The sequence below is a fragment of the Lathyrus oleraceus genome, chromosome 5 (assembly GCF_024323335.1).
Source record: "Lathyrus oleraceus cultivar Zhongwan6 chromosome 5, CAAS_Psat_ZW6_1.0, whole genome shotgun sequence".
Classification (NCBI taxonomy): Eukaryota; Viridiplantae; Streptophyta; class Magnoliopsida; order Fabales; family Fabaceae; genus Lathyrus; species Lathyrus oleraceus.
The window spans coordinates 611,461,445-611,485,509 of NC_066583.1; the positions used below are offsets into that span (position 1 = coordinate 611,461,445).

The following is a 24,065-nucleotide window of genomic DNA, read 5'->3' on the forward strand; positions in this document are numbered from 1 at the left end:
ATGGCGACACCATGTACAAGTTGTACATGGGCGCCAATTCAAGTGGAGACACCAGGCAAGCACAACTTTTCATGCTCTCATTCATTTGCCTATAAATACATCCACTCCATCAACACTTCTTCCATATCATCACTCTCACTACTTCTTCTATAATACTTCTTCTGCAATTTCATATGCAACAACTTCTTCTAGTTTCATCTGCACCAATCCCCCTAGAAAATGTCTATCCTCACAATGGGAGAATCACATAGAGGAACGGTTGCAAACATCACAACATATGTAAGTTTTTTCTTTTGTTAACTTTTTTTCTTTCATCTGCAACAACTTCTTGTAGTTTCATCTTCACCAACCCCCTTTTATTTTAACATACCAATTTAGTCAAGTTTTTTGTTCTTTCTTTTATAGAGTGTATCAAGGTTCCAGACTCGGGTCCACGAATATGTCCATATGGACCCGATGATTCAACCTTATGTTGAACTCACCGGTTTTGGTCATATAAGCAAGATTTTGTCTTGGTCCGTAGATAACAAATTCATTCTAGATTTATGCGAAAGATGGCGACCAGAGACACACACATTTTAGTTCCCAACCGGTGAGTGTACCGTGACGTTAGAAGACGTCTACATGCTTTTGGGACTTCCCATTGAAGGTAAGGTTGTTAATGGTAAAACCAACTATGTAAATTCAATTTGCATGGATCTCTTAGACACTGATTTGTTAGATGATAACGCAAGAGGTCAAGGTATACTACTTTCACGCCTTAAGTCGTACTGTAATAGTTTATACTTAGATGATCATTCTATCGAAGATGCTCGAATAATAAAAATTAGGTGTTACATTATGTCGTTAATTGATTCGTTTTTATTTCCCGAAGGTAGTGATTCTAGCATGCATATTATGTATTTACCTTTACTTAGACATATAGATAGAGTAGGAAGTTACAGTTGGGGATCTGCTTGTCTAGCCTACCTCTATAGCTCCCTGTGCAAAAACTCACACAAAGACATATCTACATTTTCTGGATGTGTTATTTTGCTACAAGTATGGGGTTGGTCAAGACTATCGTCCCTAGCACCCGTCAACAACAACCCTTTCACATTTCCGTATGCATAAAAGTAAGTTGTTTAAATTGCTATATCTTTACTTACTTCTTTAAAGATTATTATGTCTAACTAATATTTTTACCTTTTTTGGTGTAGATGGTCTGCACATGGTATGAGTTACAACAGATGTCCAAGACACTGTATTACTCAGTATAGCAATCTGTTGGATCACCTTCGACCGACAGACGTAAGGATAATAACTTAATTATTTCGTTATAATTTGTTAACTTCTTCTACCTAGATTATAATCCTATCTTCTTTCACATTTCAGTTCATTTGGCGTCCATACCTTAATTTGGATCATGACCATGAGGTCAATGCCGAAGAAACGACCGTATGGACTGCATGCACACTGATAATACGGTTCACAACTGTGGAGATGCACAACAGTGATCGTGTGAAGTTGCAGTTTGGTATGCCCCAAAACATCCCAGATCCCCCAACTAGCCTAGGAGAATGGCATATGCGCAAAGTTAACGACCAATGGAACTTCAATCCATGGCAAAGCTTCGCAAGATCGGAGTATCGCAAATGGAGGCACCGCCATGACCATGTGTTAACTGACGCAGTCATGCCAACTGAAGAAAAACCAAGTCGTACTTATATGGCTTGGTACAGATCGGTTGGTTTTTAGTTCATCGCCGAGGATATGTACCTGTACGACCCGCGCCAGATGACTTACACACTTGACACCTCAACATCAAACCCCTAACAACAGTGTCAGACTAGATACACACAACCCCCCGTCCGCAAACGTTCCATTCAACCAACACACAAACATACAACCAAAACATGCCATACACCAAACCCCAATACCAAGAGCATACCCCATACCATCACCAACAAATTGACTATCAACTTGAGACCCAACATCGCTTCGCACCCACCCCATCACCCTACCAAAGCCGCCTAAGCCAGAACGTCCAACGATCATTCAACACCAACCGCCCCCCCTCCTACCATAGCCAAGAAACCCAAACCTCACAAAACCAAAACATCCAACAACCATATCTCTACCAAACACCCTAACAACCTTTCCAACCTTTCCTCGACGCATCATTCACACCCATGTCTCCCTTCAACCGTCCCGGTCGCCCATCAATGAGTCAACCACAACCCAACTTCTCTAACATGGGTCATGAACTCAGCTACGACGGTACACCATCGACACATACTGAAGACTATGCTGACTTGTCTGACTACCTAAACATGCCTTCTCCTGTAGTTGGTAGTGACGCTTCTGGTCCCTCAAATGCTCAAACACCGGTACTGAATCATCAACGTGGGTTAGGGCCACGGGTTAGGGTAGCTAGAGGATATGGGACCGGAGGTCGGTTAGGTGATCCCGGTCATCACCATTAGGCTTTTTTGTGTAAATGGAAAATTTTATTAATATCAATTGGTCCTATTTCAAATTTATATATCACGTATACCATTTACAAAAAAAAATGCATTTTACATTGAGGTGCCAATCCAATTGGCGCCTCCTATCAACTTATACACATGGGCGCCAATCCAATTGGCTAGGGCACCTGCCCTAGTCAATCCAATTGGCGTCTCCATTCAAGCATTTAAGAGGAGTCGCCAATTGAATTGGCGTCTCCTCCTAAAAGTGGGGTAGTTTGAGATTTTTTTGAAACCAGGGGTATTTTGGGAATTTCCATGGGATTATTTTTGTAAAAAATTCGTTGAATCTATAAATTATTAATCTCATAAATCCTAAATAAAAGGGAGAAATTTGTAGATACACAATATCAGACCGATGAATGTTAGACGGAAAAGGGTGTTATTGTAATTTCTCATATATATATATATATATATATATATATATATATATATATATATATATATATATATATATATATATATATTAAGAGTATAAACAACTTACTATATACATGTTGAAGAAAAATATATGATGGAGGGAAAATCCAACTAGGTTGGAAACCTCAAACCCCTAACACTCTCGAGCAGCAAACTCTTAAATACATATTTAAATAAAAGAAATTAAGATAATATTGGGGAATTAGACCAAAACTCAATGAAACAAATGAAATAATTAGCAAGGTTGAAATGTAGAAACACCCTTATAACAAATATAGTTATTATGGATTAGTGAATCTTCAAAATGTTCTCTTTGGTTCTTGAAAAGATATTTAGTAAAGTCGACTTTACCGTCTTTGTTAGATGCTACAACAACCTTCCCAACCCTTATCCTTTGTGTTTCCGTATGGTCTCTTAAGCACGCGAAAGTCTTCCTAGACTACAATATTAAACATGTGAAAGTTACTTGAATTCCGAACAAGAATGGTTATTCCAATTTTTGTTCCCTAATAAAATTAAAAGTTAATTTGAGAATCATTAAAATTACAATTTTGTGAATCATGAAGATCTACTACTTGATCATCTTCATTTGTTTATGGTATGGGAAAAGAACCATAGAGCTTTCTCCCCCGTATTGTCTATCTGTCGGTAACCTCTCCAAAACTATCTATATAAATAATCTTAAATACTAGGCCTTCTCAATCCTTAGTTGGTATGTAGTGCATCTTTATATTTTCTTTATATCAACTAAGCAAGTTTTTTTTAGGGATATTAGTGGTTCAAATGCCATTTTTTCTTGGTGGTTGTGTTTTATTTTTTATGAATGACTAATAACATATCAAAATGAACATAAGAAAAAAATATTTTATACTCAACATCATCATCAAAATCACACCAATCTCTTTTTACATTAAGGAAACTAGGAAAATTTTCTAACAAATCAAGATCCAACAAAATTTAATCGTTAGTTGGTTCAGTGGTGATTGACGCTGGATTTGGTAGGAAATGCCACAGTTCGATCCCCCACAAATGCGATCAGGAGGGGGCTGAAACCACTTGATGCCAAAACTGACCTCCAACCAGATTAGACAGTCCCATGGGCCGAATACTGGTTGTGAAAACCAAAAAAATGAACTAAAAATTCATTCATAATATCCAAACTTCTTACTAAAAGTTAATTAATCTAATTGTATTCAAGACTAAGAGAGGTTGTGACATGCACATGCCATGACCGTAAAGAGAAGACACATAGATTGTGTCGTTCACTATAGACACCTAAATTGTTAATGCTTCTATTGGAATGCCTCAATTTTGACTAAAGAAAATCCCAATTTTTACTTACTGTTAACGTTGAACAAAATTTGACTATGGAAATTGGGACATCAAACTCTTGTGTTTTGCAATCAAGTTAAATTTTTGCATAATATAATAATTGAATCAACTGTGTAATAATTAAAATAAAATAAAACAACTAATTTCAGCATTAAAGTTGAAGAAATTTATTCCATTCTTTTTCGAGGTTCAAATGAGCACATAATATGACAAAATTTACGACATATATTAGAAACAATTGAGTGATCGTGTTATTATCTGATTTGTAATTGGTTCCCACAAACACGCGTTGACCTATTACATATCCTACTATGAATGAATATTTATTTTTGAGAATGAATATATAAATATGTATTTTATTTTCTTTGTCAATAAACTTTCTAAACTCAATTGAATACATCTTATTTATTTTATAAAAAAGATTATTTGTATGCCGCCAAATTTCTAAAGAATTGAATCGAAGACGAGAAAAAGATAACATGTGTAATCTATGACTAATAGAGAAAGTAAATATTATGGAATATATTGAAATATAAAGAAACAACGAATTGTTTGCCATCTCTACCTATAAATGTAAAACTGAAGCTTCGTAATTATGTATGGTATTCTAACATAAACTCGCGATACATAGACATGTGGTACACTTCTATATACGTCTAGATTCATTTCGAGCCATTCTTTACAACTAGATTTTCTTTCCAAACGTGATTTGAAGAATCCTATATACATTCCTAATTAAGTATCCAGTTTAATTCCATTATATTTATACCGCAATCTTCTATGAGCTCGTTACCAGAAATATATATGTATATGCAACATATTTACCAAAACCACCTAGACATTGAAGCTTGACTTTGGAGCTATGAAGAAACTAAGATAAAAATATTACACGACCACGATTAAAGATTCAAATGCAAAACCAAACACATGCTAAGTTTGAGTCACTTTCAAGCGTGACGATGAAAACCAAGTTTGTTCAAAACCGTCAACAATAATTAACTACCTAATTGGATTCTTTGTTTATACTGTGATCTTACATGAGTTCAAAACCAGAAGTATGCATGCTCATGCGACATGTATACTAAAACCACCATACGCAGAAACTTGACTTTAAAGCTCAGATGAAATTAAGACGGAAATATTACACGACCACGATTGAAAACTCAAACGCAAAATCAAATACATGTTCAGACACAACGTAAAACTGAAGCTTCATAACTATGTCTGGTATTCTAACATAAACTGGCGATATATAGACATGTGGTACACTTCTATATACGTCGAGATTCATTTCGATCCATTATTTACAACTAGATTTTCTTATTGAACGTGATTTGAAGAATCCTATATACATTCCTAATTAAGTATCCAATTTAATTCCATTATATTTATACCGCAATCTTCTATGAGCTCGTTACCAGAAGTATATATGTATATGCAACATATTTACCAAAACCACCTAGACATTGAAGCTTGACTTTGGAGCTATGATGAAACTAAGATAAAAATATTACACGACCACGATTAAAGATTCAAATGCAAAACCAAAAACATGCTAAGTTTGAGTCACTTTCAAGCGTGACGATGAAAACCAAGTTTGTTCAAAACCGTCAACAATAATTAACTACCTAATTGGATTCTTTGTTTATACTGTGATCTTACATGAGTTCAAAACCAGAAGTATGCATGCTCATGCGACATGTATACTAAAACCACCATACGCAGAAACTTGACTTTAAAGCTCAGATGAAATTAAGACGGAAATATTACACGACCACGATTGAAAATTCAAACGCAAAATCAAATACATGTTCAGACACAACGTAAAACTGAAGCTTCATAACTATGTCTGGTATTCTAACATAAACTGGCGATATATAGACATGTGGTACACTTCTATATACGCCGAGATTCATTTCGATCCATTATTTACAACTAGATTTTCTTATTGAATGTGATTTGAAGAATCCTATATACATTCCTAATTAAGTATCCAATTTAATTCCATTATGTTTATACCCAATCTTCTATGAACTCGTTACCAGAAGTATATATGTCTATGCAACATATTTACCAAAACCACCTAGACGTTGAAGCTTGACTTTGGAGTTATAATGAAACTAAAAAATATTACACGACCACGATTGAAGATTCAAATGCAAAATCAAACACATGCTAAGTTTGAGTCACTTTCAAGCGTGACGATGAAAAAGATCAAATTTGTTCAAAACCGTCTACAATAATTAACTACCTAACTGGATTCTCTGTTTATACTATGATCTTACATGAGTTCGAAACCAGAAATACGCATGCTCATGCAACATGTATACTAAAACCAACATTCGCAGAAGCTTGACTTTAAAGCTCCGATGAAATTAAGACGAAAATATTACACGATCACGATTGAAAACTCAACCACAAAATCATCAAACCCATTTTCAGACACAACGTAGAAAATCAAATCTGATTCAAGAATTCACATGTATATTATTAATCCCATAAATCTTAGAATTTAGGAAAATAAAACAACCACCTCACCTCTCTTCTACTAAGGTCAAAAATCCTAATTACCATAAACCCTATACAAAGGAAAAGTAGTATGAAAAACAAAGAAAAAAGGGAACGGTTGGTGTGTTCCATTGAACTTAGACATGAATGCCCTGAAAATTAAACCGGACGTGTTGCCATTAATAAACTGGATTGGATAATCACCGATAGATCCGAACATTGAACTAGAAGGTTTTGTTTTTTGGGTTAATCCGAAACGCACATCACCATACCATAACAGAGTCAGTGCCAACTCGGGCATACATAAGCTCCCATCCCACCCCAAACCCAAACCCTAATTGCCACTGCCCTTTCTCCTTCTCTTGGTACGTTATGATTTCGATTTGTTTCTATGATTTTCTGTTAATCATTCTGCTTCTACTTATTTTTCCATGTTCTTTTGAATTGTAAACTAGTATGCATATTTCTGTGATTGCTTATGTTTTTACTTTTGATTTGTTGATTTGATTTGAATTGAATTGATCAGTTATTGCTTGTGGCAGCATGCTTAGAGCTGTTTGTTATTGCTGAGGATTTTGGGCAAAATGGATTTGGTTTCTCGTTGCCAGGTATGATATGCTATTCAGTTTTTCTGTAAGGGGATGATTGCAATTTAAGATCAACAATATTTCTGATTGCTTTTTTGTTTTTATGTTTTGCTACTGAAGTGTTGTTCAATCTAAAATGTATGTTAAAGTAGCCTTTTTGATGGCATTGTTCAATCAAATAGTTTTTTTTTCCCTTTGTTTGAGTTGTGGTGCCTACCTGGATGGATTCTGTTTACCCAGTTCTTATAGGTTATGTTGACTAGATTTCTAGTTGCAAGGTTTGATGTTCAATTTTTCTGTAATAGGATTGCAATTTAAGATCAACTTCATGGTTATTTTTTTTATTTTTATGTTTTGTAATCGAAGTGTTGATCAATCTAAAATGTATGTTAAAGTAGCCTTTTTGATGACCATGTACAATCAAAAAGTTTTTTTTTTGTTATTTGTTTGAATTGTGGTGCATACCTTGATGGATTCCATTTACCTATTTCTTATGTTATTGATTTTTCTGGTAAACGATAATGTTAGGAGTCCCTTTTCGGATAATATATGGCATGAACACATGCTTATAAGTGGGGGCACCCTACAAGTCGGTTTTGTAGGGTTGAGATAGACCTTACCACAATTCTTAACATGGTATCAGAGTCAGGGTTAAAGTTTGTTAGGCCACCTGCTATCAGATTTCTGCTATCGGGTCACCCACCATTATTTCATGTTCCAGATGTTTAGTCTTGGCATGAAGGGGTGTGTTAAGAGTGCCGCATCGGACAATATACGGTTTGAACATGTGCTTATAAGTGGGGACAATCCTCACCCTACAAGCAGGTTTTGTATGGTTGAGTTAGGCCCAACCACAATTCTTAATAGACATTATATGTTTTTGAGTCTAGTTCGTATCTAGTTCATTGGTTGGTCTTTCAGTTTTTATTTTGTTTGGTTTACTTAATGTAAAACTTTGTTAACCAGGTATCTACTGCTGGTTTTATTTTTTATTTTTGGGGTTTAATGCTACGAGGGTCTGCTTTCCTACTTTACTGACCTAGTATCTTTTCACGCAGGAGAAATTGACATATTTACGTGTAAAAGATCTCAAAGATGTTCTTACTGAGGTAGGACTTTCAAAGCAAGGAAAGAAGCAGGTGAGATAATCAATATTACTGATCTACACTTCAATGATGAAATATTGTCTTTGAAACCTGAGGAGTGGTTTTTAAATTTAAGTGTGATTGACTGGTGTTTATTGACTTATTACTTGCTATTCTTTTACATTATTTATTTATACCACTTTTCCCACTTGATTACATGCAATCAATAATACAAGTTTAAAAATAAGAGAGTATTGATATTGTCAATCTGAGGAATGGACATTCACGCGACTGCTGTAACTTTGGAGTTTAGCAGATACATTATTATTTTTAATTGTTAACTGTACATCATGCTATGCTATCTGTTCTCTGGAGTTTTCAGGCAATGTAATGATGTCAATTCTCCATTTTATGTAGGATCTCATTGATAGGATATTATCTATTCTCACAGATGAACAAGGTATGATTATATTATCTCTTATCATAGACACACAGGTGGCTCAACCTTTAGTACTCACTGATTCTAATTTGTATTTTGTAACTTTTTGTCTATTTGATTTGTGTGAAAAACTGGAAGCTTATATATTATTACTGAAGTTTTATACAATGTTCTATTTGTCTTTGAATATCTTCAAAAGAGAAAGCTGGTTGGCTCTAAACTGTCCGAGTCAAACATGTTTATACTGTTTGAGTTGCATTTCCAATCTTATTTGAGGCCTGTACTGGTTGGACATGCTAATTTTAACTTTCTATTCAAACACTGCTTTAGGAGTAGTTGTAACTTCGACGATGACATAGTTTACCGAATATGAAAAATTTGTAATATTTAACTTTTATGCTTCTAATTCAATTTTGTGATTTTAATGTGAAGTTGTGTTTCTTATGTTCCTCCGCTTTCTCTTGTAAACTAAGCAACTTGTTTATTTTTTCTCAGTTTTCAGAATATGTGCTAAGAAGAAGAATATTCTTGGAAAAGCACAAGTGGTGAAGATAGTGGATGACACATATAGGTCAGTGTCAGAGACAACAATGATGATATTTTCTTCATCTAGTTTTGTTATGCTTCAGATTAATGTCATGGCTGAGGTTTTATAGATAAACTCATAGTTAACACATGATATGGTGTTCTGTTTTTAGGTTTGCTTTAAGTTGACTGTACTGGTGTAGACATGCCATAATGCTCTCATTTCAAAGTTTTTCTTTCATGATGTTTTGTGTTTTCTTTTTCCCCAGCAAACTACAGGTATCTGTAGCCACTGATCTAGCATCAAAGGGGCAGGGTGCTTCAGACAGCAGAAATGTGAGAAGTAAAGGTGAAGTTGATGATTCCTTTCTAGCAGATATGAAGGTTCGCTGTGTCTGTGGGAGTTCAATGGAAACAGATCTACTGATCAAGGTGTAATATTCAATATTTTTCTTCTATCCTCATGATACATAAAAGTATATGCTTTTTTACATTTGCATACGATTTCATTGATCATTTCCATTGTTTTCCTGATGTCATGTGATTTTAATTAAGAACTCTACTGACAGCTTCTATTTGCTAACTATGGCATTGTTTACAGTGTGAAGATTCAAAATGCCCTGTCTCGCAGCATCTCAACTGCGTTGTTATTCCTGATAAACCCACTAAAGGAATGCCACCAATCCCGGATACATTTTATTGTGAAATATGCCGTCTCAGTCGAGCAGACCCGTATGTCATGTTCCCTTCCCTTGTTATTTCAGCTTATATGGGGTGGGAATAAATTGTTTGCAAGTTTTTTCTCCATATAATAGTATTGTTTGAATTATTTTTATGCTCACTGCCAGAGTTATTTGTGTTTCTATCTTGACAAGGGTTTGTGTTGGTTGAAGTAGTTTGGTTGTGATTTTTTATTACTGAGCTATTGTATCTGCTATTGGTCCATTGAACTGAGCTAAGAAGTAGTCTTGTGATTTTAGGAACCATATGTTTTCAGTTTAAAAAGATTGATTCCATCATGACGCTTTTTTTTATGATGCCACCGTACTATTTTCAACTTACAAGAAAGGTCCGTTTTTGTTTACTGTCTTTTGTTTTCCAAAAAAACATTAATTTTATAATTTTTATTTTCAAACATCTTTTAATTGAAAAGTGTTTTTTTCTGAAGAAGTAAAAACACTATCAGTTCTTCTAAATATCATAATGATATTGATAGTTGTAAAGATGGTCAATTTATGCATATTTATTCATCTATTATAGGAGTTATATCTTAGTATATCTCTGGTTTCATGATAAAGAGTATAAAAATGATTTGGCCTATTATCAAACTTCATTTTAGTAAAAATGAAAATGCTTGGTTTTTGTTATAGATAAAACTGATTTTGCCTCCAAATCTTGGTTTGACCAGAAGTGATGAAAATATCCTTTGCGTTAGGTTAAAACCTTCACACCAAATTTTACATCAAACTTGCCTTTCGAGTAAAAATATCAAAATATAGATAACTTCACTTCAAACCAAAATTTTCAAATTCATGCTCATCTAAAATTACATTTAACAAATGTTCACCCAAACACCTTAGTCTGAGTTATGACTAGAGATTCAAATTCGTAAATATGGTTCCTGAGTATGCTAACTATTTTGTTGCATTAGATGGCTCCTTAGTTTTCTTATTTCTTTATGTTCTCGTGTAATTGGAAGAAGTTTCCTATCCTTTTATTATTTTTCATTTTCTTTACTCCACATGCTCTTCCCTTTGTTACAGGTTTTCCGTTTCAATGACACACCCTTTATTTCCAGTGAAGTTGACTACAACCCGTATTCCAACTGATGGGTGAGTACCTTGTGTTATTTTGTTGTACCTACTAGCTAGACATAGTTGTGTAATTGTGTTCATTTGTCTTTGAGCAAGATGTGTTGTTTTTGTAATATCTTCTATGCCATTAGAAGATATTTTGTTTCCTAAGCTCGAACTTAATCAGTAGAGACCTAGATATTCTTCGTATCTTATTAATCAGTAGAGACTTAGATATTCTTCGTATCTTATAGGCCTTTAGGAGATATTTTGTTACCTAAGTTGGTCTGCATGTTCTTCATTTTCTTCATTTTGGCTTGACTACTATCCATTTCATTTAGAGCAGTGGGTTGAGAGGTGGGGGTTGGGTGAAGGAGGGATGTCTAATTCCAACAGTGAATGTTAATACACGTGCTTTAACTGCTGTGTGTATATTTGGTTACGTTCTATATGCATTCTACATTTAGGTTTTGTGCCATTTAAATGGATTGTAATGTATGTTATTTCATATTTATAGTATCAACTAAAATTGTTTGGCTGTCAAATTTGTTTCTAAGGTGAAAAATACTCTCTTGTCTGAGCATGGTTACCCCTTCAAAATAAACTTTTCCGTTTTCTTTATGAGTTTCTTAAATATTTTCAAATTCTACACAAACATATACTCCCTCCGACTCATTATAAATTCCGTGTTTGGAATAATTCTGTCTTAAATTATTTTTCACTTTAGACAATCCATCTACATAACTTATCATTTTCTTAAGAAGTGTGCATGAAAGAATAATGAGACAAAACCTAGTTTCTGCAGTGGCTTTCTACTTGAAAGATTTGACCGTATTTCTGTTTGAATGGTTCAGATCCAATCCTGTGCAGAGTGTTGAGAAAACATTTCTAATTACCAGAGCAACCAAGGACTTAGTATTAAAGCCGGATTTTGATATTCAGGTTAGTTTGATTTCTCAGTTTAAGTATTAACGTGTTACTTTCTACTAATCTATTTGAACATTTTGTTATGTTTGCCAAATGACATCATATGCAGGCTTGGTGTATGCTTTTGAATGACAAAGTTCCATTCAGGATGCAATGGCCACAACATACAAACCTACTGGTCAATGGTATGTTATTATTATTGCAAGTAATCTTCTCCCGGGGTGTTATGTTAGTTCCATTAATAGATTTTGTTTCGTGATGTAGATTTTGTTTTGTGTGCATATTTTATTATTATTATCTAATTAAAAGCTCATAATTTTCATGTGAAATATGAATTATTTTTTGGAATTCATGAATTTTGTGGTTGTATTGAATGTTTGTTCTATTTGATTATGATCATATAGGCTGTGATGTTCGTGCAATTAGTAGACCTGGTTCTCAGTTGCTTGGGGCTAATGGTCGTGATGATGGCGCAATTGTGAGTTTATTGTCATTAATTATTATAACTATTCCGAATTTTCTGAAGTTGTCTTATTTAATGTGTATTTTAAATTTAGATATTTATGCCGGGGAGCTATTTAGTCTAATCATTTTAGATTGTTATATTAAGTTAAGTTTTGTCTATTTTGGTTTTATTCAATTTCTTATTTTATTTATATTTTGTTAGATCACGTCAAAAATAAAAGAAGGAATTAACAAGATTTCTTTGACGAGCTGTGACGCTCGCATTTTCTGCTTTGGGGTCCGCATTATTAAAAAGCGCAGCGTGCAACAGGTAGACTTCTGTCTTCCTTAACTGTTAACTTTATTAGATGAATGTCTGTTGGTTTCTTTATCCAGGCTTATCAGAATAGTCAAGTTTGATGTTGAGAATCTGCGTGGTATGATATCTGTCCAAAGGTTCTGATATCTGAGGCTGATTCGTGAGAAATTTGATAAAACTTGGAATGCTTGTGTGGTTCTTTTTCTATGTCAATTTGAAGAATACATGTTTTAACCCTGGTCTAGACTCATAGCTCCCAACATAAATGAAATCATGAACCAAAAAACCCGAACAGCCCCATTTTTGCAAGTTTGCAATGAACCCAACAAGCCAACGAAGTGAATGAACTCAACTTTGATGAGCTGAAACCTTGCTCTACAAATCTATTTCCAACTAATGAGGGGAGCTCAGTTCCATCATCTTTCAATCTTTAGTCATTTCGAACCTTATGATATGTGAATCTGTCTACCGATTTTGAACTTTTGATGCTTTTTGTTGCTAAGTTGTGGATTTGTTGTGATTTTTGATTGTCTACTAATTGTATCATCTTGTCTGGTCCAGTTTGGTCTTTTTTCCGGCTCTGTGCTTTATTATTGTTACTTTTTTCTTTGATATATCTTACTAAGGGTATTTTTTTAAGGAGGGGAGGATTTATCAACTATTTTGATCTCAATTCTATTGATTTCATTATTGAATTTTTTCATCAACCTGAATTTTGGTTATACCGAAGTTGTTTTTTGATAACATTTTGGTATTCCTAAATATAGCAAAATGACATTGTACATTATTATTTATCTATACTTTTTATTTGTTTTTGTAGTAATCAAAATTTTGTTTTTCCAGAGTTGCTTTTGCAAAGTGACCCACTTGCCTAAGCAGTTAACTTTGGAGAGATGTGTGTGCATGGATTCTAAATAAAACAATATACAAGGGGTAGAAACACGGGAGAGAAAACAAGATATCCTCTGAAATGGGTAGGAACATGAGAGAACATAAATAACGAGGGAAAACTAAGAATGCTCCAAGCCTAAGACAAACAATGTAATCCTTGAGTTAGATACTAATTTAATTCAATAAGGATGAGTGCATGTTTTCAAAATAAAGCAATTTACAAGGGGTAGAAGTAGAAACATAAGAGAGAAACCAAGGTATCCTCTTAAATGGGTAGAAACACGAGTGAAAACATAAGTAGCGAGGGGAAATTAAGAATGCTTCACACCTAAAGACAAAGAATGTAATCCTTGAGTAAGAGAGGGATTTAATTCAATAAGGATGTGTTCTTGTGGTCTATACTGTTGAAATGTGTTTTGCTGGTACATTGATTTTTTAAAGCATCTATGTTTTTATTGATCCATAATTTCTTCCATATTTGCCATTAAATTAAATAATTTAGTCTTCGGTATCTAGATCCTGAACATGATTCCAAAGGAGTTCAATGGTGAGCGTTTTGAAGATGCTCTTGCACGCGTTTGTTGTCGTGTTGGGGGTGGAAATTCTGCGGGTGAAGCTGATAGTGACAGTGATCTGGAAGTGGTTTCAGATACTATTAGCATCAACCTTCGTTGTCCAGTAAGGCTTTGATGTATTAGATTATCTTAGTAATTCAGGAAACTTTACAAACCAGTCCTCGATGTTTTAAAAAATTTATGCTTTTATGAAATCTGTAGATGAGTGGTTCAAGAATGAAGATTGCAGGAAGATTCAAACCTTGTGTTCATATAGGTTGTTTTGATCTTGAAATTTTTGTGGAAATGAATCGACGTTCAAGAAAGGTAAAATCCTCAGAAACTGTGCATGATTTATCTTATTCCTTTCTCGGTTTTAAAATAAGTGTTAAATGAAGCATTAATCGTTTCTGCAGTGGCAATGCCCCATATGTCTCAAAAACTATGCTCTGGAGAATATCATTATTGATCCTTATTTCAACCGCATCACTTCTATGGTAATGTTTTCCTCTTTGACACACACACACACACACACACACGCACGTGCACGCGTGCGAGCGCACGCACACACACTCACATTTAAGTCTTATGAACCAGTACTTATTATTGAAATTGGTTTTCTGGCACAGATGAAAAACTGCGGGGAAGAGTTTACTGAGGTGGAGGTGAAGCCTGATGGTTATTGGCGTGTCAAGGCTAAGAATGAAAGTGAATGCCGCGAGTTAGGGAATCTTTCTGAATGGCACTCTCCTGACGGTTTCGTCTCTGTTTCTACTAGTGGAGAAGACAGGAGAGTGGAAACTTTGAATGTCAAAAAGGAAGGGGTTTCAGACAGTCCTACTGGCATAAGACTAGGCATTAGGAAAAATTGTAATGGAGTTTGGGAAGTTAGCAAACCCAAGGACACAAACACCTCTTCTGATGATAGGTTGAATGCGGATTTAGGAAATAATGAAGTCGTGGTTATTCAAATGAGCAGCAGCGGCACTGGAAGTGGATTGGATGGCGATGATCGAAGTGTAAATCAAAGCGGCGGTGGGCATGTAGAATATTCTACTACCAATGGGATTGAGTTAGATTCTTTGTGTCACACTAATGCTGGTTCAAATTATGGATATACTATTCCTAACACTTCTGCTCCAATGGCTAATGCAGAAGTTATTGTTCTTAGTGATTCTGAAGATGATGATATATTATTATCTCCTACAGTTGGTTGCAATAATAATAATAATCAAACTGACGATCCAGTTGATGCTTACTCAGTGCCTCCACCTGGAAATATCAATCCATATGCAGAAGATCACAATATTGGTGGAAATCCATGCTTGGAAGTGTTTGGTAATCCCAGTGAAGGTGATTTTGGGATTCCCTCCCTCTGGCCATTGCATTCTGAAACTCAGGCAACCTCGGGATTCCAACTATTCAGTTCTGAGGTGGATGTGTCTGATGCATTAGTCCATGGTGATATTAATTGCTCCTCATCACTGAATAGTTATACATTGGCTCCGAACACTGGTTTGGGATCTAATACTCTAATACCAAATTCATCCACTGATCCATCTGACACTGATTTAAATGGTGGTTTACTTGACAATCCATTGGCACTTGGTGGAGAGGACCCCTCACTTCAGATTTTTCTCCCTACAAGACCAGCAGAATCATCTGTGCAGCATGAATTAGAAGATCACAATGGTGTGTCAAATGGTGTATATACAGAGGATTGGGTCTCTCTTAGGCTTGGGGGTGGAGCTGGTGGCAGTAATGGTGATGGTTCAACACCAAATGATTTGAATTCCAGACCGCAGATTACATCCAGAGAAGATGCTACCGATTCTTTAACTGATACTGGTTTGTTACTTTCTGAATCAAAATCTCATACTTTATGTGCAAGTTATTTCTGTTTTTTTTTGTTACATATGGAGGTTACTAGGTTATAGTATCATTCACATTTTCAAGTGCAGAAGCAACCAATTGCTTATTCCACTGAAGCAAAATATATTTAGATCATTGTAGGAATTCTTAAAATAAAAAATACTTTCAACTCTAAAACTACTCTTCTCTTTGTCCTCCCGTGTTCTTTGCCGTTCAGTATTTCTTAAATGAACGTGTTATTAGGTTTTTGAGAAGGAAAAGTATTTTCCTTAATTCTTTTACATGGGTGATCGTTAGGATTTATCTAAGCTTTATATCAAGTTTGTTTATGCTCCTATGAAGGAGGATTGGGAACTGGCTATTTCATTTTCTTCATGTAGATGCTATTGTGTTGGATATAGTGGGACATTCATCGATTGTAGACCAGGGAAAATAGTTCACATAGTTCTGTTAATCTTCTATACTATGTAGTTGTCTAATTTTGTTGATTAGCTGGAAACCCTTGCATAAAAAGAAATAGTGCTTTACTGAACTACATATATACTTCATGATGATTTAAGATATCCCATTAACTAATTACTTGAAAATTATTTTTTCCGGATCAATATAATCAATACCAATTTGGTTTCTTAAAATTCCTGTTAATACAAATTGCATTTGTATCCTTTTGCGTGTTTTACTATTGGCTAGGCTCTGTTTAAGAACATGCTGTTAATTGCTTGCTAGGGTTAAGTATTTTGCTCGTTCACACGGGCAAATATTTAACCATAGGGAGAGGAGGTACAGAGAATGATGCCCTGATTAAATCATGATACAGTGGTCTTTGTCATAAAATGTCCAAACGGCTATCATCCGTTTGCCTCTGTAGAAAGTTAATGGTTACTTTGTGCATCTTGAAAACCTGGAACTTAATCTCTAACCCAAACATTAGCTGTATTTGATTGTGCATTTTTATTGATTCATCTCCTTCCTTGTGTTCTGTTCTTCTATGTCACCACTAGTTACAGACCAAGTGTTTTTAAAACATGGCTATTCTTACTATCCATGTTCTAATTTAGTGATTCTAAATGCCTTTTTTCGTTCTCTAATTTTCTTGACTTGTTTTTTTTTTCATTTATTTTTTTCATGCAGCTTCTTTGCTTCTTGGTAAGAACGATGCTGGATCTGACAAAGAAAGTAGGAAAAGATCATATGGCCCTTTCTCATTTCCCCGTCAAAAACGTTCAGTAAGGCCCCGCTTGAATCTTTCTATTGATTCAGATTCAGAGTAGAGGGTATTATACCTCTAGATTACAAAAGCTTTAGACGCCCTTACCGCCACATTTTGTACCTAGAAGAAACCGAAGAAAGTTAGAGCAGCATTTTTGGTCCTAAGTCAGTGAAAGCTGTTGTATTCTCTAGCATCTCTCTCTGTTTGGTGCAGCGTTACAAATTTCCCCCGGCAAAATCATGTTCATGTACTGTGTCATTTCCTTATTAGGAAAGAAGGATGTTGGCTGCAACTGTCTCAGTTATTTATGCAGATATATTCAGAGTTGTTCTAATGACACATGATAGTGCTGTTTTGTCCAGATGGGCAGGCATTCAGATTTGATACTTCAAATTATTATATCTGCAATTTTGTCTCTGCTATGGATAGCAATTAGCCTGTAGAGTTTCAGCCAAGAAATTGGATAGGAAAATTAAATTTTAGTTTTATTATTTACACCCAGGCAGAAGCTTGCTTTTGTAACATATGTGGTTGCTAATATTTTGCATTATACTTAGGCACTAGATAGAGTGGCCTCCTGTATTAGCAAATTTTTATGAGGGTCAACAATTACTCCTTTGTTGTATTTAATTCTAGTTCACTGGGTTTCAATCTGGAACACAGCTCGAGCAACAAGTTGAATTGTTGTAATATATTACAAGCTTCAATGTGGTGAAAATATTAAGCCTTTGCAGTGACTTGTCAGTTTTATTAGTGAAAGGACAAATTGCGATATCGGGTTATGAGTATAATTAACCGGAGTGAAAATATAATGAAATGAAATTGATATTATATTGATATATTTTCTTGCTACAAAGGAGAAAATGATGTTTTGGTGTAGTAGTAGTCCATCACTTTGATCAAGGAAATCCTTGATGATATTCTCCTTGTGCCTGAGGCCTCCTCTGTGCAAGCAAGCCAGATCAAGGAAAATCTGTGATGATTTTTGCCACATCCGGGCCAACAGGTTAGTTCCTCCAAATCTAAGTTATCTTTTCTAATAAGACTTGTCAGATCACGGCAGACCTTAATAGCAATGTCTTGAATATTTGAGGCTATGAAAGATCTTGGCAAATATCTAGGCGAACCTCTTATTACTGGTAGAAAGGAGAGGCAAGCTTACGCATTCATTGTGAGTAAGGTTAAGAGTAAGCTTTTCGGGTGGAAATCCAATTCCATCTCTATGGTTGGGTAATATTATTCTTGCTCAAAGTTGTATAGCGAGTCTTTCGAATTATGTGATGCAATCTGATGTGACATATGTGTCTATTTTTGATGGTCTGGAGAGGCTTTGCATGAATTATAATTTGTTAGTTAAATCTTATATGATGATGTTGAATTGGATCTATTCCAACTAGTCATTTTTGTTGGGGTCAATTCAGGGGTCAATATTATGGAGCATTTTTATTTTGGAGATTTTCTTTAAGAGCAACACACATTTGTAAGAGACACAACACATATTCATCCAAAATCTTATGGTGATAGGTGTATGGGTTATTCCACTTATAAATGTTCAAGTCTCTATATTTCTAACCAATATGGGACTTCCTCACACTACTCACACTTGTTATTCTCAACACTTTTGTGTGTCTATCCACAATGTTCCCCTTCAAGTGGAAACTTCTTTTATCCACATACACTTGTACTGCCGTTGACACTTTTCAACGGGACACCTCCTACGGGAATTTTGATACTAGTAAGTCAGTCCCTTCACTCGAACCAAAAGCTCATGATACCATTGTTGGGGTCAACATGAGGGAGAATTTTTACTGAGGCTAAAAGTAACACACCTTTGTGAGAGACCCACCATATACAATTTTTTTAAGGTGATAGGTGTGTGAATTCTCCCACTTATAAATGCTCAAATCTCTATATTTCTAATTAATGTGAGACTTCTTCACACTATTCACACTTGTTATTCTCAACAATTTTGGTTTCAAAGCATCACATATTTAGAGGGGGCACCGTTAGCGGTTGGTCGTTGGTGAAATCATATTTCTTAGGTGGTTAGTAGTAGACATTTCATTATTTTTTTTGTTTGATGATTGGATATTAAGAGTGGGTTAATTATGTTATACTGATATTCTTATTCCTCATTATCGTCGTTTCTCTATTAGTGACTTTTGCTCTTGGTGAAATTGAACTCATTGAGCAATTTCTCTAGCAGCATATTTGCAAACAAATAGGAAGGCATAAAAGCTTAATACTCTTTTTTCGTGTCTTATCTTTAATTTGGAGTTCATTTTGGTCTTTTAGTATTTAAAAAGATTGGTTTAGCCTTTTAATATTTTAAAATATCTCACGTTAGTTTTTTTCCGTCTAATCTATTAGTCAAAGTCATCAAGATAGTATATGTGGCGTTGATGTAGATGTAACATATATGTTAATTGCAACGTCATCTTTTAGTAACCAATTTTCTTGGTCTATAAATTTGTCACAACCAAATTTCGTTGGCATTTCATGTAACACCTTTCTTGCACTACATTTTCCCAGGCTTCAATAAAACCTTATAATTTGCTTTTTAACTTTTTGTTGGATGTCTTCTGCAACAGTACAACTTCTAGTACTTCTTAGAAATATAATATGCAAACACATAACCTCAAAATGAGGGAATGATCTTGTGGTGACATGCATCCAAAAAATGTTCATAAGCTGGATTTCAAATAACAGATCCTGTTTGGGAGTTATATACTACTTAGAACTATACTTTTGCTAAATAATTATAGATGTCTTTGACATAATATTATAAGATATATGAGAAATAGATTATGATGTTGTTCATTGATGTAAGAAGTTACTCTTGTTATCACCTACCTACCTTCTCATAATGAATGAACCGCAGAAAGCAGAAAAATCACATGCTCATGTAGAAACTACACATGCTGTTGTATGACTGAATGTTCGGTGCTTGTTGACAAGGTTGCCTATCAAAGAGCGAAAATGTTGATATTGTAGTTAGTGAAGAGTTTGTAATCCATGAACTTTGCTATAAATTTTGCATGACGACTCTTTATTACCGTGAAGAATAAAGGATGAAGGGGCCACTCAAGCTGTACCATTTCACGGTTTATTACTTGTTAAAAATAGTGTGAAGTGTGAAGCAAATGGCAAATTGGGTTTTGGCTGATTGAAATTTCGATTAGAGAAAAGTCACAATGAACAAAGTTGAGATGCAAAATATGATGTGTTTTGGTGTTCTTGATTTTTGATGAGTTTTAGTGTTTTTGGATTTAATAAAGAAGATAAAGATATTAGATATTAAAAAAACCTCTTTAAGGGACTGATTTTCCATTGTTAAATCAGTCACAAAAATGTAATGTTATAAGTCATTTGTCACGTTAGTAAAACAATGTTATTGATTTTTGCATAGAAATGACCAATAATTAAAATGTTTTTTTTAAAGTTAAAAGATTAAAATGAATTTTGAGTATGATACCAGAAGAAAAAGGAAGTAAGCCTAATATAATTCATCTTTATCAACTATTAACTACCCTTACTATTAAAACATGAAACCCCTTTGTAGAAAAAACATGATATAACTTTCACTAAAATGCCTTTACTGTTTCAATTTATTACACTATAAAAAGGACAAATGGGTATTTGAAAAATTACCACTAATTATACTTTCGTACTGTATCCAAGATAACATTGGTTTTTAGTCCATTGTTGGTTAAATGTATGACTGTCAATCTGATGCTGTCATTTCCTTTTATTTATTGTTTTCTAGTAGAAGTTGATAAGTGATATTTATACCGTTTATTTTATGATTTTATTTGTGTTTTCCATGATAATTTCCTTATTTTGTTTCCATTTAATCCGCTTTTGTGTGTTTTTCATTGTTTTCAGTTAATAAGGAGTTAATAAGCATTTCTTGCACAAGAGATGCTAAATTCTCAGATAAATGGCGAAACCTGTAATAGACACCAAACCGCTGAAAGACTACACAGTTCCCACTGATGAGAAACCACAGAGTAGACTAGTATTGTTCATTAATCCATCGCGACAAATAACTTTGAAACTAAGCCCTAGCCGGTGGGTATGGTTCAACATAAACAGTTCTCAAGGTTGCCCACTAAAAACCGAACCTTCATATATCCATATTTGTCGAGTTCTGTGGCACTTTAAAAGTCATTGGTGTTGACAAAATTTCCATCCGACTTATATTGTTCTCTTTCTCACTAAGAGACCGTGTCCGAGTGTGGCTTCAATCTTTGCCCGCTAATTCCATAACTACGTGGCCACAACTAAAGGCAATTTTCCTTGCGCAGAACGTTCTTCCAAGCAAGACAACTCAAGTGAGAAGTGAAAAATGTATAACTTTAGACAAGAGGAAAGATAGTCTCTCTTTAACGCCTAAGAGCGTTTCAAAGATCTATTAAGATTGTGCTCGTTCCATGGGTTAGAAAAATGGTTGATAATACACACATTTTATGATGGTCTCCTCTATCCCACGAGGATGACTTTATATGCGGATGTCGGTGGCACACTCATGAATAGCCTACAAGATGTGGCTTATAGCTGGATCGAGGACATGGAAAAAACCACAATTCGTGGGGAAGTGCCCGAGGAAAAACTGCTAAGGCCCCCTCAAAAGGGTAAGCCTTATGAAGTAAATATGTTCGATCACATGAACGCTAAAGTAGACGTACTCAACCAAAATCTTGAATACTTGAGCGTAACATCATTTGTTCCCACACCTGCAACTTTTGTAGCTCCTGCCACCCTAGTGACCCTCTATTGCGAGGTTTGAGGGTTAAATGGACATTCCGTTGGTGACTGTCAGATGATCCTTGTTCAAGGATCTACCTAAGACAATGTTAATTATGTTAATAATCGGCGAGGGAATTCATATTCTAAGACCTATAATTCGGGGTGGAAAGATCATCCAAACTTCTCTTATAAGAATAATCAGCCCCAGAACACCATGAGACCTTCGGTTTTCTAGCAAGGCGCAACCCCTGGGAAGTCTAACTTAGAAACCATGATGAAGAGTTTTGTAGCGACACAGACTTTCCAGAATGAAGAATTCAAAATAAAAATCCTCCACACAAATGAAGTCCTTAGGCAATTGACCACTAAACTTGAATCTATTTCCACGTATAATAAAATATTTGAGACACAGATCTCCCAAGTTGCGCAACAACAATCTTCATTTTCAGTCCCTCCAAAATCTTTTCCATGTCACACTGGAAAAATCCTATGGGACATGTGAATGCTATGATAACCAGAAGTGGAAAACAAGTTGAGAGTTTTGAGAAAAAAAGTAAACTGGTTGAGAATTCTGAGGAAAAAGGTAAAAAGGTTAAAAGTCAAGGAGTGAAAAAAATTAGAGAATAAGAAGAGTTTGTCGACCACCAGAGATTGTGGGTGTAGAAGAGGAAGAATCGGAAGCACCCTATGTTTCCCCTCCTCTCTACAAGCCAAAAATTCCATTTCCACAAACATTGATGAAGGCTAAGGTAGAAGCTTATTTTACGAAATAAATATAGATGACGAAAAAGCTCTACGTCAATGTGTCTTTCACCGAAGTTCTCTCCCAAATGCCCACTTATGTTGAGTTCCTAAAGGAAATCCTATATAGAGAGTGAAAATTAGAGGAACACGAGGTTATGGAAATAACTGTTACAAGTAGTACTATGATTCAAAGCATGTCACCTAATCTGAAGGATCCATGGAGTTTTCAGTTCCTTATCAGCCAGACACTATGGGGTCATCGTTAGTTTTCAATTCCCTATAACTAGCACTGTGTGATTTAGAGGCCATCGTTAGTCTGATGCCCTTATCCATGTGCAAGAGGTTAGGAATAGGTGAGATGAAACCTACAAATGTTTCTCTGTAATTTGCAGATAGATCAGTCAAGTACCCAATCATCCAACAAATTGGATAGGAAAATTAAATTTTTTAGTTTTATTATTTACACCAGGCAGAAGCTTACTTTTGTAATATATGTGGTTGCTAATATTTTGCATTATACTTAGGCACTATATAGAGTGGCCTCCTGGATTAGCGAATTTTTATGAGGGTCAATAATTACTCCTTTGTTGTATTTAATTCTAGTTCAATGTGTTTCAATCTGGAACATAGCTCGAACAACGAGTTGAATTGTTGTAATGTATTACAAGCTTCAATGTGGTGAAAATATTGAGCCTCTGCAGTGATTTGTCAAATTTGTTAGGAAAGGACAAACTACGATATCAAGCTATATTAATGAGTATAATTAACTGGAGTAAAAATATAATGAAATGAAATTGATACTATATTGATATTTTTTTTGCAACAAAGGAGAAAACGATGTTTTGGTGGAGTTGTAGTCCATCACTCAGATCAAGGAAATCCTTGATGATACTCTCCTTGTGCCTGAGGCCTCCTATGTACAAGCAAGCCAGATCAAGGAAATCCGTGATGATTTTTGCCACATCCGGGTCAACAGGTTAGTTCCTCCAAATCTAAGTTATCTTTTCTAATAAGACTCGTCAGATCACGACAGACCTAATTAGCAATGTCTTGAATATTTGAGGCTATGAAAGATCTTGGCAAGTATCTAGGCAAACCTCTTATTACTGGTAGAAAGGAGAGGCAAGCTTACGCATTCATTGTGAGTAAGGTTAAGAGT

The 24,065-nt window shown here is 35.0% G+C and overlaps 1 protein-coding gene across 2 annotated transcripts; it reads left to right on the forward strand.

Moving 5' to 3' along the window:
- Window positions 1-6,836: 6,836 nt before the first annotated feature.
- LOC127087019 (E3 SUMO-protein ligase SIZ1) lies at window positions 6,837-18,150 on the forward strand. 2 transcript variants are annotated; one of them, XM_051027855.1, is made up of 17 exons: window positions 6,837-7,132; window positions 7,294-7,375; window positions 8,413-8,493; window positions 8,857-8,899; window positions 9,374-9,449; window positions 9,673-9,835; window positions 10,005-10,135; window positions 11,167-11,235; window positions 12,051-12,138; window positions 12,233-12,308; window positions 12,528-12,601; window positions 12,791-12,898; window positions 14,294-14,455; window positions 14,554-14,658; window positions 14,748-14,828; window positions 14,961-16,179; window positions 17,335-18,150. In XM_051027855.1, the coding sequence occupies exons 2-17, from the start codon at window positions 7,352-7,354 to the stop codon at window positions 17,472-17,474; spliced, it is 2,640 nt and encodes an 879-aa protein (XP_050883812.1). In that variant the 5' UTR covers window positions 6,837-7,132; window positions 7,294-7,351; the 3' UTR covers window positions 17,475-18,150. The 2 variants fall into 2 exon arrangements, with proteins under 2 accessions (XP_050883812.1, XP_050883813.1); XM_051027856.1 differs by having other exon boundaries at window positions 7,310-7,375.
- Window positions 18,151-24,065: the final 5,915 nt, after the last annotated feature.